At 48.8% G+C, this 15,762-nt stretch overlaps 1 protein-coding gene across 2 annotated transcripts in view; it reads left to right on the forward strand.

Annotated features, from left to right (window-relative positions):
* ESRRB (estrogen related receptor beta) overlaps positions 1 to 15,762 on the forward strand; it is a 182,024-nt gene that overhangs the window by 131,046 nt on the left and 35,216 nt on the right. For both annotated transcript variants that reach the window (XM_081509374.1, XM_081509375.1), the window contains one exon: positions 14,987 to 15,103. In XM_081509374.1, the coding sequence (XP_081365500.1) occupies positions 14,987 to 15,103 (117 nt within the window). The remainder of the gene's footprint in view (positions 1 to 14,986; positions 15,104 to 15,762) is intronic.

Genomic DNA, 15,762 nt, shown 5'->3' on the forward strand with positions numbered 1-15,762 from the left:
TCCTTCCAATGAATACCTAGGACTGATCGCCTTTAGGATGGACTGGTTGGATCTCCTTGCAGTCCAAGGGACTCTCAAGAGTCTTTTCCAACACCACGGTTCAAAAGCATCAATTCTTCAGCACTCACATTCAATAATAATCCATTTGCAAAGTAAATGCCAGGACAGCTCTGAAAATCATGCTAGCTCACAACCTCCAGTCTCCCTTCCCTCTTTAAATTCCTTCCATCTGCTCCATTCAGTGGTTACACTAATAGGAGAAGAAATTTATGGGAACCAAGGAGTCACAAGAGACTTAAGGAGAAAGCCCTCAGAACCCCATTCCCCGCCTACAAATATTTATTGAGCGCTCACTGCTTGCTGGGCTCACAGTGCTCTGCACCGCGCTGGGGGCTGCCTCTGTAGGGATGGGGAAAGGGGATGGGAGAGGTGGGCAAAGTACAGTTTGCAGGCAGCTTCCTGCTTTTGTAAATCAAGTTGTCTTTGAACAGGGCCACACCTATTTGTTTACATATTGTCTCTGTGTTGGTGCTGGTGGAGTAGTAGTCAGACTTTCAGGCCGCAAAGCATAAAGGGTTGACATTTTTATGGCTTTTTGGGGGGGGGCTGGGAAAGAACTTAAAACCCCCTGCAATTTGGCGTTAGGTCCCTCATAGGTCTTCTGCTTGGAGTGAACTTGATGGTTAGGCAGAATGCGGACTGGACCGATCAATTTTTCCTCATCCTTGAGTGTGCTGGCATCCCCAGGCTTATCTAGCAGGTCCCTGAATTTGGACAATGTGAGTCAGACTGTGAGAGATGGAGCCCCTTTCTGTGGCTGGCCCAGACAGGCTTCTGGGCTGTGATACTGACCCACAGTAGTGAAAACCTTTGTCATGAGTACTGCAGTGATGAGAGGGGCCGTTTGAGGGGCCACCTAGGGATCCATGCCAAGCTGTACCCCCAAGCCCTGACTCTCTCAGCAAGGACCCTGCCTTCTGTTCCACTGGTTGCCCCTCCCGTGTGCTCCTGCGAAGCTTCTGCACGTGGATAATACTTCCTACATTGTACCGTCACTGCCGTTGCTCATCTGCTTCCCCAGGATCTCCTGAGGGATGGCATTACATTTATCTCGATTTTTCCCCCGAGCCCCATGCATGCCCTCCCATAGTACCTGGCCCATAGGAAGTTCTCAATGTGTCTGAGTTGAAGGCGATCCCCAAAGTGATCTCTCATTTTCCCAATGAGGGCAAACCAAAGACACTTGGCTAATTTATAAGTAAACCTTTAGGATCTAGATAAAATAGTTACATGTTTACTTATAAGCATGCTTGTTATACTTGCACACTTTCAGTCACATTCTGTAAGACCATGCATTATTTCTTGAAAAACCTTTTCTTTTTCAAAAGGCAGGGTTTACCCAAAGTTTCACACGACTCTTTGATGAAAGTATCTTTGCTTTCTCCAGAGCCACTTTTCAAGTCGAGTTGCTTAGCACGGTGTTTCAGAGCACACTGCCTTCCATCGCTGTTCCACACACTTCCATCTCTGTTATGGGAGATTTTGTGAGCCTGGATATGCTGCCGTCTCTCAAATTTCTATTTGGAGCCCTAAGTACATTTCCTAGATCATTAGGATAGTTCTTTTTCAGTTGTGTCAGTTTTTAAAAATTGAAATATGGTTAATTTACAATGTTGTGTTAGTTTCAGGTGTACAGCAAAATGATTCAGTTAAACACATATATTCTTTTTCAGATTCTTTCCCATTATAGGTGATTATATTGAGTATAGTTCCCTGTGCTAGGTAGTAATTCTTTGTCATTTACGTATTTTATATAGTTAGGGCTTCCCAGGTGGTACTAGTGATAAAGAACCCACCTCCCAATGCAGGAGACTTAAGAGATGCAGGTTCAATCCCTGGGTTGGGAAGATCCCCTGGAGGAGGGCTCAGCAACCCACTCCAGTTTTCTTGCCTGGAGAATCCCATGGACAGAGGAGCCTGGCGGGCTACAGTCCATGGGGTCGCAAAGAGTGGGACACGACTGAAGTGACTTAGCACGCAAAAAAGTAATTGGGTCAATTTATAATTGTGGTTTCCACAACCTATCAGGTACTATACTGCTTGCGACTCTCAGTGTTTGCTGTTGTGACTCAAATTCCTGGGAATAACTAAATTTGTTTTCAATTTCTGCCTGCCTTTGTTACTGATTCAGTCGGGTGACAGGCCTCGACTGGGGTCTTCTCAGGGCAATGGGTCTCCTCGAATTGCTGTTGTTCAGTATGAAGTGACTGACACAGCACCTCTGGTATGAGAGACACCTCACAAAGACCCAGATATAAAGCAACTTGCTATTTTCTAAAGAGCAGTGTTTGAGGGGACTTCCTGCCTTCCATCGAAGCTTGTGAAGCAGCTGTTCGCTTCTTTCGTGAAACTTGGTGGAGTCCCAGCCCTTGTGCCAGGAGCTGAAGACAGAGCCACGGGCCCTACTCTGTGGACTTGTATTCTAGGTAAGGGTGAGGAAGACAGTAACTACGGTAACAAATAAAGAAGCAAAATGACAGACCCAGACAGTCGCTGTGGAAGAGAAAAGCCAGTGATGAGAGCCAAGGGGGCTGAGCGTCAGTCGTTCAGTCGTGTCCTCCTCTTTGCGACCCCATGGACTGTAGCCCACCAGGCTCCTCTGTCCACGGGATTCTCCAGGCAAGGATACTGGAGTGGGTTGCTATTTCCTTCTGCAGAGGATCTTCCCGACCCAGGGGTCAAACCCGGGTCTCCTGCATTGCAGGCAGATTTCTTTACCATGTGAGCTACTGGGGAAGCCCAAGGTGGCTGAGAGAGGGGGCCTAATTTAGTTAGAGGATTTAGGTAAGGCCATGTTAAGAAGGTGACTTGAATCCTGGAGCCAGCATTCCAGGCAGAGGAAACAGCAGGCTTGTTTCAGGACCAGGAGGAGGGCCGTGGTGGCTGTTGTGAGTGAGTAAAGGCCAAGTAGAAGAGGCTGAAAGGCTGACACAGTCTTGGGCCCTGGTGAGAGTCTCATTTGAATTTCCTTCTAGATGGAATGGAAGCCGTTGACAGCACACGCTGCTCGGCCACGTGTGGAGGGTACGACCACCCTGTCCCCCTCCCTGCGTTCCCAGGGAGTGTGGCCAACTTTGCGGGTCACCAGGAGGCCCCTGGAGCAGCTCCTTAAGATGGGGAGGAACAAGAAAGAGGCCCTGGAACCAAGCTTCCTCTGTTCACTTGGGGCCCAGATGCAAGCCTGGAAGGAAACTCCCCGAGGAGACTGGGAGGGGAGGGTGGGGGTGATTGATGCGTTACCCTGCCTTGGATGGCAGCCAGGCCTTTTGTCCTGGAGAAGGAGGCCTGCAATCCCAGGGGAAAGAGACTATGACAAGGATACAGAGACAAAGCCAGGAGTAAGTAGGAGCTGGGAGTGGGGTGCTGTCCCAGCCCTGACACTCACCAGCCAGCAGCTGACCTTGAGCAGGGCCCAGGGTACTCTGGCCATAGTTTCCTCAGGTGCACAAAAAGAATCAATTAAACCCACAAAAATGTTACTATCTGCAAGGCACTGGGGGAGTGAGAGGAAGAACAATCACAGATCCTCTTTTCAGAGGCATAGCCAGGGTGAAAGTCAGGTGAGACACAGGGTGAAAGTCAGCCATGCAGAGCAGGGAGGACTTCCCAGAGGAAGGGGCAACTAAGCAGGAGTGAAGAGTGACTGTGCTCAGCAGAAGGAACAGCAAAACAGGCCCACGGGAGTCGAGTGCCCTCCGCTCAGGAAGTGAGTAGGTGAGGGGCTGGAACAGTGCATGGGACTGGATGTCGAAGGGCTTCACAAGCTGTGTGAAGGAAGAGGACAGAGGAAATCTTCAGCATGAGCTGCTTCAGTTGGTTTAGACTCCCAACTTTATAATTTCTTAGTGGTGTCAACTTGGACAAGTTATTGAGTTTCTTTGGGCCTTAATTTTCTTGTCAATAAAATGGGATTAATGGGGCTGATAAATACCTCCTGCTTCTAGAATATTCTTGTAGAAATTCAATGAGACATCCAAGTACAGTGTGTACCTTAGTGCCTGGTATATGACAGCTTAGTGCTTGGTATTAAATAAATAGGATTTGTTCTTTGTTATTTATATTTGGCAGTGAGACGCCATTGAAGATTTCTGAGCAGGGAATTAATCACATCTCCTTTTAGAAAGGTAATTCTGGCAATGAAATGGGAGAGTTTAAGGTCAGGCAAACCAGTTAAGAGGTGATTTTAACAGTCCAGTTAAGAGATCTAGTTAACAGCCTACTTGGTTGTTGCTTAGTCACTCAGTTGTGTCTGACTCTTCTGCGACCTCCATGGACATAGCCCACCAGGCTCCTCTGTCCATAGGATTTCCCAGGCAAGAATACTGGAGTGGGTTGCCATTTCCTTCTCCAGCGGATCTTCCTGACCCAGGGACTGAACCCGCATTTCCTGCATTGGCAGGTGGATTCTTTACCACTGAATGACTTGGGAAGCCCTCTCACCATGTTACGTCTCTGAATTGGGCCGATCACTGTCTGCTACATGACAGCGGTACGTGGTTGTCACTGCCTTCACAAGCGCCTTAAACACTTGCAGAAAGGGGCCAGTGACCTGAAATGAAAGCCCCGAGACAACAAGGGACACTTGAAAAGCACAGCATTATCAGCTCCTTTGTTAGCAGAGGTGACGATTCCGTGGAAAAACATGAAAATAATGACTTCGATCAAAAATGATTCATTCGAGAGAGTCACACTGAGAAATTTAGCAGTATCTTCAATTTATTTTTCTCTTCCCTTTCACGTATGCACAAGAATGCTATATAATTAAATCTGAACCTAAGTCTCAGAAAGCTCTTTCAATTATGGGGGGAGAAAAGAAGAAAATGCTAGTGGCAAGGAAGCACAGCCAAACTTTGATTGGCAGATGTTTTCTCTCTCTTTCTTGTGGTATATAAAATAATGGTGCAATCTTACCGTTGAAAGCATCTTAGATTCTATGCAATAAAAACAGAACCGGTCAGAGACCTTGCAAGAGTCCCTGCAGAGAAGGGAGATGAAATCTAACAGAGGAGTGGGTTTTAAGAGGTGCGATGGGCATCTGCTGCTTCAGGAAGGACCAGGAAGGGAAGGCCCAGGGGAGGGGATTGCATTTGACAACTGGGAGGTCACCATTGAATTCTAGGTTTCTCTGCATGGGGGCTCTTGCTTTAAATTCATTTGATTAACAGGTGTTTCAGGTGGCCGGCACTGTACTTGAGGTACAGAATTAAAAGACATATGCATCTCTATCCCCAGTAAGCACACAGTTCAGAAGGGAGGACAGCTTGCAAAATCCTGAGGATGAAACATTAAGCTGTTGCTTTCAGCTGAGGGTGGGGTGGGGAGGTGAGGCCTGTTGGGGGCAAATAGGAAAAGGCATATAAACCTGCCTGGGACAGAAAAGAAGAGGGTGTCACCCAGGAGTGCGGAGGCTCCAAGGATGTGGAAGGCTTTACCAGGAGGAGTCGGCTCAGAGGCTCTGTGTGGTCTCCTGGAGCCGAAAGACTGGGGTCTAGGTGGAAGCGAGGTTAGAGAGGACTGGTCAGAGGTAGCCAGACCATAAAGTGCCTCGTGTGCTTTTCCCTGGAGGTTATATTTTATCTTTACAATTAATTTTACCATTAATGTTAAATTAATTTTTAACTTTTATCCAAATAATGAGTGGATATAGTGTAAAAAGACTCAAGGTGTAACTCATAACGAAAAATAACAGTCCCTGACCCTACCCCTTCTCTCCCCTCCCCCTGTGATCCAAAGTTAGCCGTTTAAGAAAATCTTTCTTCCAGCCCTTTATCTTCTTAGTTAGTAGTTTGACTTTATAGCTATATTTACTGACTTAGCAATTTCACATTTTTTCTTGACTTCCTGTTATGGAAGATGAAGAGTTAGTTCCCATTATACAAAGCCTCCCAACACACATACATTTCCCCATCTTCCCATTGTCTGAATATGGTTATATCACACTTTTTGGTTAAATCTGCTCGCCTACTGCCTATTCCTCCTGGATGTCCCCTTGACTTTTCTCCGTTTAGACCCTCTGTTATCCAGATCGTACCTCTTCCTCTTTTTGGTTCTTCCCTTTTGAGGTGGGCGAGGGGTGGGGGTGGGTGCTAGAAGGTACAGCACAGGGAAGATTGCTGACGTCTTGGATGTATGGAGTGCCTTTCCTCAATCCTTCAACCCATACATTACATTCTAGTTGAAACTAATTTCTGCCCAGAATTCGGACACCATTGCTGCTTTCTCTTCTAGCTTCCGGTGCTGTTGTCAAGAAGTTTGATTCATTCGCTTAGAAAGCGTATATTGAGCCTCACTCTTTCCCAGATATGGTTCTAGGTGTTGGAAAATAGCAGCGAACAGAGCTGACAATAAACATCCTAAATAAACAAAGGTGATGAGTGCTAAGTAGAAAAAAAGAGTGGTGAATATGCACATGAGCTTTGTGCATTTGTGTATGCACAGAGAGTTTTTTCTCCCTTGTGGTTTGAGATATGAGGGCCAATCTTACTCTTGATCCTTTGTATTTGACTTGTTTTTACTCTCTCACTGAAAGTTTTTAGGATCTTTTTTTTTTTTTGTCTTTCATGACAAAAAAAATCTATATTGTGTGTGTAGGTCTTTTGTAATAATATTGTTATTATAATTTTTTGTTTTGAGGTACTTGTAGATTCCCATAAAGTTGTAAGAAATAATACAGAGAGATCCTGTGTGTATCCAGTTTCTTCCAGTGGTAACATCTTACATAACTGTGTGTACCATACATAAATGTTTGTAGCTGTATGACATAACATATATGGGTTATGTAACATAACTATATATATTTAATAGCAAGATATCACAAGCAGGAAATTGGTATTGATAAACATCAACCATATTCAGATTTTACTAGTTGTACTTACTAGTGGGTGTGTGTGCATGCGTGTTCTATGCCGTTTTATCACTGCAGATTCCTATGACCACCAATGCAGTCAAGATACAAAAGAGTTCCATTTCACAGGGTTCCTGGCACTACCCGTTTTTTTTACAGGCACACCACCTTCCCTTTTCTCCCCTCCCTGACCTTGCAGTCACTAATTTGTTCTCCACCTCTATAATTTTCTCAAGTTCTTTTTTCATTCATTCTTGGACTCTCAGCAGGCCTTTTGATCTAGAAACACATATTCTTTAGGTCTTAAACATTTTCATCCCTCCCCTCCTTCTCTCCCTCCCTTTCTCCCTTGGTAATAACTTCCTCTCCACTGTCTGCTCTTTCAAAATCTCCTAAGAGTTGGATATTGAGCTTCTAGGATCAATCTTCTAATTCCTACAACTTTTCTAACCTACAGTCCAGAATTTTTTGTGTTTTTAATTTCTATAACCTCCATTTTATATTTTCTTTTTATTGCATGCTGTTCTTGTTTCTTGAGTACAGTATTTTTTAAATTAATCAGTTTATTTTTGGCTGTACTGGGTCTTTGTCGCTGTGTGGCTTTCCTCTAGTTTTGGCGAGCAGGGTCTATGCTCAAGTTGTGGTGCTTGGGCTCCTCATGGCAGTGTCTTCTCTCGTTGCCAAGCAGAGGCTCTGAAGTGCTCAGGCTTCAGTAGTTGCAGCTCCTGGGCTCTAGAGCACAGGCTCAAAATTTGTGGCATGCAGGCTTAGTTGCTCCACAGCATGTGGGATCTTTTTCGATGAGGGGTTGAACCCATGTCCCCTGCATTGGCAGGTGGATTCTTTACCACTGTGCCACCAGGGAATCCCTGCTGCTGCTGCTAAGTCACTTCAGTCGTGTCCGACTCTGTGCGAGCCCATAGACGGCAGCCCACCAGGCTCCTCTGTCCCTGGGATTCTCCAGGCAAGAATACTGGAGTGGGTTGCCATTTCCTTTTCCAGGGAATCCCTGAGTGCAGTATTTTTACCTTCTCAAGTCAATAGTATACTGATGATTGCTTGTAGAGGTTTTAATACTCCTTGCTTTGTCCTGGTTTCTTTCCACGTACTTTTCCTCCTGCTTATTCTGGTTAGTTTTTATAGTGACGGCTTTCCGAAAATGTAGTGATAATCCTTGGCCAACAGGGATGAAAAGTATAGAAGGAGTTCTCTTTTGGCTTATTTTTATCTGCTGGTCTTTCCTCTGATGCTGTTTGTTCTTCCAGAGAATATTACTATAAATTCCCATCTTCAGGTTGGGGAGTAGGAGGTGGAGGATGGAAGTGGTGGGCAGAGTATCCATCTGGCTGCTAGAATTTTGAAAGTGGGCTTAGGGAGTGAGGCTGAGTGGGCTCACTGTTTGGTATTTAATATTCAGTCATCCTCTTTTCAGCTTCAGCTTCCCTCTGCCCTCAGCTGAGCCTGGTGTCCCCAAGTCCCAGTTCACTTGCTTATACTCTCCAAAGATTAGGTTGGCTTCTCTTGTGCAGGCTGTGGGGAGATTCTTGATGGCCACATGGAGTGATGTTCCTTAAATAACAGCTTCCAGCAAAATCCCATACCTCCCTCCATCTTCTGCTCTGTCTTCAACACCTGAGGCTTTTGAAGTCCTGCAGTACAAAGGGCTTATTTCTTATCTGGAATCCCCTCTGGCTTCTTTGGTTTCAACTTCCTTCATTCTTTGGTGACAGTTCCCACTCCCCTACTGCCCTTTAGTGGGCTCCTGGGAAGGCCTGCAGACTTAAGTGCTGGTGTGTGTGATGAGCCAGAGGTCCAGTGAGGCATTTTGCAGGGTCTCTCCAGGGTCAGCGTACGGGTAGAGAGACTGGAAGTGAGTGAGTGACAGTCGCTCACTCGTGTCGGACTCTTTGCGACCCCGTGGACTGTAGCCCGCCGGGTTCCTCTGTCCATGGAATTCTCCAGCAAGAATACTGGAGTGGTTTGCCATTTTCTCCTCCAAAGAGAGCCTGGAAAGGACAATGGAAACAAGAGGAGGCAAGTGAAGGGATTTTCCTGGCAGTCCAGTGGTTAAGACTCTGCAGTTCCATTGCAGTGGGCACAAGTAGAGTCCTTGGTCGGGAACTAAGAGCCCATATGCCAAATGGCACAACCAAAAAAAGGAGGCAAGTGCATTAAAGGTGAGGCAAGAGATGACAGTTGTGGAAATGACCTGCAGCAGAAGGGGAAAGAGGCAGGAAATATCAGGCAAGTAGGATGAAAAAGACCTTAGAAGTAACAGAGAGGGATGCATCAATGATGCCCCCTCAGTTTCTGACCCAGGTGGCAGGTGGCTTAGTGATGGCTTTGCTGAGACAAGAGACAGAGTACGAGCAAGTCTGGATGAGGATGGGTTCAGCTGGAGGAAGTATGAGAAATCCAAGGGAATTCCAGGTGGAGGGATCCAGCAGGCATGTATATGTAAGAGTTTGATGCTGTCTTGTCCTTGCCAATTATGTCAGCTGAAGCCAGCGGCATGAATCAGATCATCAGCTTGAGGGTAAGGAGGAGGGAAGGGTGGAGAGCTGAAGACCATGCAGAGATGGCAGGGATAATCTCTGTCCCTCAGGAGTCATATAAATAAGGGAGTGGGACCAAGTGACTACCAGTCCAGCCCCATCACTCCAGAGCTGAAGATGGTGGCCATTCAGGCTCTGATGTTAGCCAGCAGACTCAGAGCCCATAAATTCCTCAAGAACTGTTTATCTAAGCCCTACAGCCCCCATCCCTGAGCCCCAGGAGAGATCTTACTCGCTTTTCTGCAACTGTTTAAGGACAGCTGATGGGGTTGCCCCTGGGCTTTTCTGTCTCCTGGGGCACAAAGAGAGTTGATGGTGGAGGGTCCCCCTTCACCTCTAGGTCTCACTGAAAATCCAGATCATTCCTGGCTCCCTCCCACAGGGACACACAACATCAGCTCTGAGGTCTATCCATGGGAGACCTGGTCCTCATGTTCCTAGATGTCAGAGCTGGTGGCTGGCCTCAGGTCTGACACCTAGAAAGGAGTCACCCTGGAGTCCTCTGTCTACAAGTACCCTGACAGCCTTGATGGACGTAAAAATGAGCATGTTCACTTTGATTGCTTGCTACCCAGTGTGTGCATTTCAGCACGCCCTTGATGTGCTTTCTGTCACTGAATCCATAGGACTTTAGGAGGTGGGAACATACTGTGCCCATTTGACAGATGAGAAAACTGGGGCCCAGAGAAGTTGAGTAATTTTGCCAGAGGTGGAGTCTGCATACGTCTATGCTGGGCACACTCCCAAGTTAGAATGCTGGATTTATGCTAGATGCTGGCTGTGTCCCTGTCCTGGGAGAGCCCACCCCAACCCTGCCACCCCTCAGCCATGATGAGTGTGTGTGTGTGTCCCTCCCTGCTCCTGTGCTCTCCTAGACTGCCCTCCAGAGACCACAAGAATTCTGATGAATTAATCTCATCACTTTATCGAGAAGGCACTTACGGAAATTACAAGGCAAGGCCACCAGCCTGGGTTTGCTGGCAGCCAGCCGCTGGGGCCATAAAACAAATTGAAGGGAACAAAAATAAATAAATAAAATTAGATCTCTCTCTCTCACACACACACACATACACACAGGGTCAAGAACATCTCTAGGTTCCTGTTGTTAATGCTTAGTCTCTTGTCCAGGGAGAACACCCGTACCAAAGCAACAGACACTTGTTGACCCCGGGCTAGAGTGACAGCCCCGAGAAACCCAAGATCTGTCCTTCAAGGGACTGACGGGGCTGGCCGAGGGGCCGGTGAGCGCAGACACTTAGCTGCCTGGAAATGACATCCTAAGGTGGCCCGAGTCCCCGTGCCCCAGGCCCCGCGAGCGCACAGCCCAGTGGAGTGGAGCAGAACCAGAGCCTCAACCTTCTCACCTATAGGAGAGGAAGAGGTTCACCTCCAGCGTTGTTGGGAAAGGGAAACGCTTGACATATGAAAAGCAGAGCAGCAGCCGCTTCATAACAAACCCTCGTCAGCATCAGGTCTCAGTGTGCATTGAGCGCCTACTGTGTGTCAGGCACTGGGACTACGGGAAGGAGTGGTCTGGGAGGAGACAGACAGTGGTGATCCGGGTGATGGAAAGAAGGAGCACCTTCCCAAGGGGCACCTGGAGGTGAGGGCAGGTGAGGCAAGGAGGTGGAGGGAGCAGGGTGGGCTTGTTCTAAGGCGCAAAGGCCTGGGGGCCTAGGAGGTCCCCGAGTTCCAGGAACTGATAGTTAGGTAGAGTAATGGGGAAGGTGAAGCTGGAGATGAGGTGGGGAAGTGGGGTGGAGGCCAGGGACAAATTCTGCAGGGCAAATTCTTTTAAGCCAGGACAGATGAATTGGCTTATGTATGGGGTTTCCTCCTTTCTCTCTCTCTCTCTTTTTTTTTTACAATGTGTTGATTTCTGCCATACAGCAAAGTGATTCTTATACATAAATATATTCTTTTTCATATTCTTTTCCATTATAGGTTATTACAGGGTATTGAATATAGTCCTTTGGGCTATATGCAGGCCCTTGTTATCTGTTTTATATATAACAGTTTGTATCTGTTCATCCCAAGCTCCTAATTTATCCCTTCCTTGTTTCTCTTTTATCATGCTTATGTGAATATTGAAGTTATTTCCCCTGAAGTTACACAAGTTACCTATGAGATGATTAGGGTCAGGTCATAGAAAGGAGGGACACACAAAATCTTTATTCTCTTTACCTCCTATCCTCCACAGAGGATGACCTCCGGACCCCCTCCCCGCAGAAAGATGGTGCTGGCTGGATTTAACAATGAGAAAGAGAGGGATTTCCCTGGGTCCAGTGGTTAAGACTTCATGCTTCCAATGCACAGGGCACAGGTTCGATCCCTGGTTAGGGAACTGGGATCCCACATGCTGTATATTGGAGCCAGAAGTTAAAAAAAAAGAACGAGAGGGATCTGTAAGTTGCTCCAGGCAAATAGACATCTGTGAGCCTCAGTTTTCTTACTGGTGAAAAATAAGGATCAGAATCCTCACTGAGCTGTGGTGAATACTCTGTAATTGGGGCTCAATAATGTCATTACTTGGGGGAGGGGGGCCTCCTTGGTGGCTTAAGTGATGATGAATTTGCCTACAATGCAGGATACCCGGGTTCAATCCCTGGGTCGAGAAGATCCCCTGGAGAAGGAAATGGCAACCCACTCCAGTATTCTTGTCTGAAGAATCCCATGGACGGAGGAACCTGGTGGGTTACAGTCCATGGGGTCGCTAAGAGTTGGACATGGCTGAGCGAGTTTTGCTCATTCAGTGTCATTACTCAAAGCAATTTTTGGTGGTGGAAATGGTTCATGCTTGTTCTCAGAAAATCCAGTAGTAAGTGGTTTCCAAATGCCACCTGGGGAGATTGAGGCACAGGAACACCTGAGGACAGTCCCCCCCTTCCTCTAGACCACCTCAGTTACTGGGTTGGTGCAGGGGCCTGTCTGAGGTCCTCAAGCTCCTTGTGGGGTGCAGGGGTGGCACAGGGGCTCTGTGTGGCCTCAGGTAACTCACTTCAGCTCCCCAGGCCTCAGTTTCTTGATCTGTGAAATGGGGCACCGGTGGGTCCCAGAGGGTCGTCGTGAGGATGGAGGGAGCACCTAGTAGGTGCACAATAAAGGTGGCTATTATTACTGCTAAAATGGAGGGGTTATGTGTGGGGGATTTGAAGACAGGCAGGCCTGGGAGTTGCCCTTTTGAGCCCTATCCTGGGCTGGGTGTGGCCTTACGGAGGCTGCTCTGTGCCAGGCAGCATCCTTGCTGGGGGAGCTGGGTTCCGGAGGGAAATCCGGGCAGGTGGCATGATGGGCATCACTTATCCCTGCTCCCCGAGGAGGTGGCACCTGGACGGGGGTGGGGACGGACGGTTTGTACCAGTTCAGACTCTGTTCTCTGAAAACCACAGACTCAAGCAGACTGCACTGACTAGGAAGGGGTACGAGTGCTGAGGAGGCAAAATAAACACAAAACAGCATTGCGGTCCGCGGTCCTGTACTGTGTCTTCCTCCTGCCTGTCTCCCTGCTCCTCTGACAATTCCACTCCCTTCCCCCGCCTGCCCTCCCCGCAACCCCATTGCCTTTCCTTTGGCCTGGAGACTTGTTACGGCTGCACAGTGCACATTTGTGAGATGAATGTGGACCGGAGAGGGTGCTCAGGACAGAGGCTGCACCCTCAATGTTAGAAAAGCAGCTCCAGGGACTGCCCTGGTGGCCCAGGGGTTAAGACTCCATGCTTCCAGTCCAGGGAGCATGAGTTGGATCCCGGGTTGGGGAACTAAGATCCTACATGCCGCGGGAAGTGGCCAAAAGATAAAAATAAGAAATGATGCAAAAAAAATTCATGATGAGCAACAAAAAAAAAAATTTAAGAAAAAAAAATAAGAAAGGCAGCTGCAGCCTCTCCCAATCGTGCTGTCAGTCCTCCCAGGAAGAGGCCTGAAGAGGAATAGTGGCCTTCCCAGAGCATCTGAAGATCATTTCATCGGATCAGACAGTAAAGAGTCTACCTGCAATGCGGAAAACTGCGGTTCGACCCCTGGATCGGGAAGATCCCCTGGAGAAGGGAATGACAACCCACTCCAGTATTCTTGCCTGGAGAATTCCATGGACAGAGGAGCCTGGTGGGCTACAGTCCATGGGGTCACAAAAGAGTCAGACACTTTCATCTTGAGCAAGACTTATACAGTTACGTGGCTCAGAACCACTCTGGAAACCTCCGATTTCTCATCTATAAACTGGGGATGGTGTGAGCACCTACTTCACGGAATTGCTGTGAGCGTTTGGTAGATCGTTTATCGTGCAGGTTTGTCTTGCACGCCTTCTTTGAGGCAGGAGCTGATTTCAGGCCATCGTGATGACGTGGTAAACAGTACACCTCTTGTCTTTTTGGGGCTCACAGCCTCCGCGGCACGGGGCCAGGTTCATGGAACTCATCATTATCACCCATTTAAGGGGTGACATGGAAAATTAATCACAAATTCCTTCTGCAGCGAGGAACTGTGCTTATAAATTCACCAGCTCCCGCTGGATCGCGCTTTACAATTTTTAAAGCAGTTTTATATCCACGGTCTTGCCTGACCCTTCATTTAGCAGTTATTACACTGTTTTGCAGATGAGGAACCTGTGACTCGGTGACAGGAAAGTCATTTTTCTCAAGGTCAGCCAAGCTGGGTGGCCTGGGCCTCAGCCGTGGGATGTAGGAGGCAGGCCCCTGGGCCCCTGGCAGGCCCCAGGCCCCAGGCCCTTGGCTCAGAGCTGCCAAGAGGCTTTTCCCATGAGTTGGGGCCCAGGCTGGAGGGCAGAGGACTGGTCAGCAGGGGGATAAAATTTCTCTGCCTTGGATAAAATGTCAGCTCAGTGAGTTTTGAGGTCCCAGGTCAGTGGTGGCTTCAAGACTCTGGGTAAGCAGGGCTTCCCTGGTGACACAGTGGATGACAGTCCATCTGGCGGTGCAGGGGACACAGATTCAAGCCGTGGTTTGGGAGGATTCCACGTGCTGCGGAGTACCTAAGTCCATGAGCCACAACTACTGAGCCCTTGTGCCACAACTACTGAGGCCCCTGTGCCTGGAGCCTGTGCTCTGCAACAGAGAAGGCCATCTCACATGCCCACGGCCATGAGAATTCTGCACCACAACTAGGGAGTAGCCCCTGCTGACCTCAACTAGAGAAACCCCACGCAGCAGTGGAGACCCAGCGCAGCCATAAATAAATAAATAGAGCACTGTGTGCATGTCAAAACAAATTTTTTTTTAATTAAAAAAAAAACCTCACATCTTCTACTGAGTTTGTTTCAAACCGGGTGACCGTTCTTCAAAGCTGTGGCTACCTGGCCGACCTGACCTCTGGCCCTGGGGTCTCTGTGTTTAAGAGAGTTGGAAACACCCTGAAAAGTGCCTCATCCTTTGACAGCCACTGCCCCGTGGGGACCTCGGGGTGGGGGGGAACGGTGAGCTGGTCAGTGAATCCCCATCTAGCGTGTGGCTGGCGGGTGGGGTGGAGGGGGCCCGGACGCACCCGGCAACCCTTCTGTGTCTGCTTCCAGGCAACATCGAGTACAGCTGCCCGGCCACCAACGAGTGTGAGATCACGAAACGGAGGCGCAAGTCCTGCCAGGCCTGTCGCTTCATGAAATGCCTCAAAGTGGGGATGTTGAAGGAAGGTAAGAGCCCCCCTTCGGCCATGTGGGGCCGAACCGAGGCCCAGGTCCCGGGCGAGCTCGCCTTCCCCTGGGGAGGCTCAGACCTGCCCCCGGAAATGCCAGCAAGCTCTGGACCTGCTCCCCTGGCAGTGCCCAGACACAGGTCTCTCCCTCCAGCCCAAGTGAGGGCCCCATCCCCGGGGTTGCCATCTCACACCCCACTGCAGGCAGGTGTGCAGCCCCCAGCCTCTGCAGAGCTCTCCATGCCCTTGGGAAGGGGATTTGGGAGGCAGGGGGTTAGAAATTCTCCACCAAGGGTCTTTTGGGGAATCACAGCCCCACTCGGCCCTTAGAAAGCTGGCTTGGTGCTTCTGGGAAAGGATTTCCTCTGGAACAAGCACCCTCTCTCTCCTCCATGGGAAGAAAGGCCTGAGATGCTCAGTGGCCCATGGAGTGTGGGGGTGCAGAGACTTTAAGACCGAGGATGGCAAGCCCTGTGCTCTTCACCTGCCAGGGTCGGCCTCTGCTTCGGCAGGTACCCCGGACGTGGCCGTCACCTGGCGAGTGTGTTCCTCCTCCCCTGTCCCCTGCCCTCCCCCTTTCCTTTCTCTGTCCTGTGTCTCCGTTTCTCCTCTAGCGCCGCACCTTCCAACACGGGAGCACGCCTTCTAAGTGTAAAA

Source organism: Giraffa tippelskirchi, chromosome 7 (assembly GCF_054371585.1).
Source record: "Giraffa tippelskirchi isolate mGirTip1 chromosome 7, T2T-mGirTip1v1.2.pri, whole genome shotgun sequence".
NCBI lineage: Eukaryota > Metazoa > Chordata > Mammalia > Artiodactyla > Giraffidae > Giraffa > Giraffa tippelskirchi.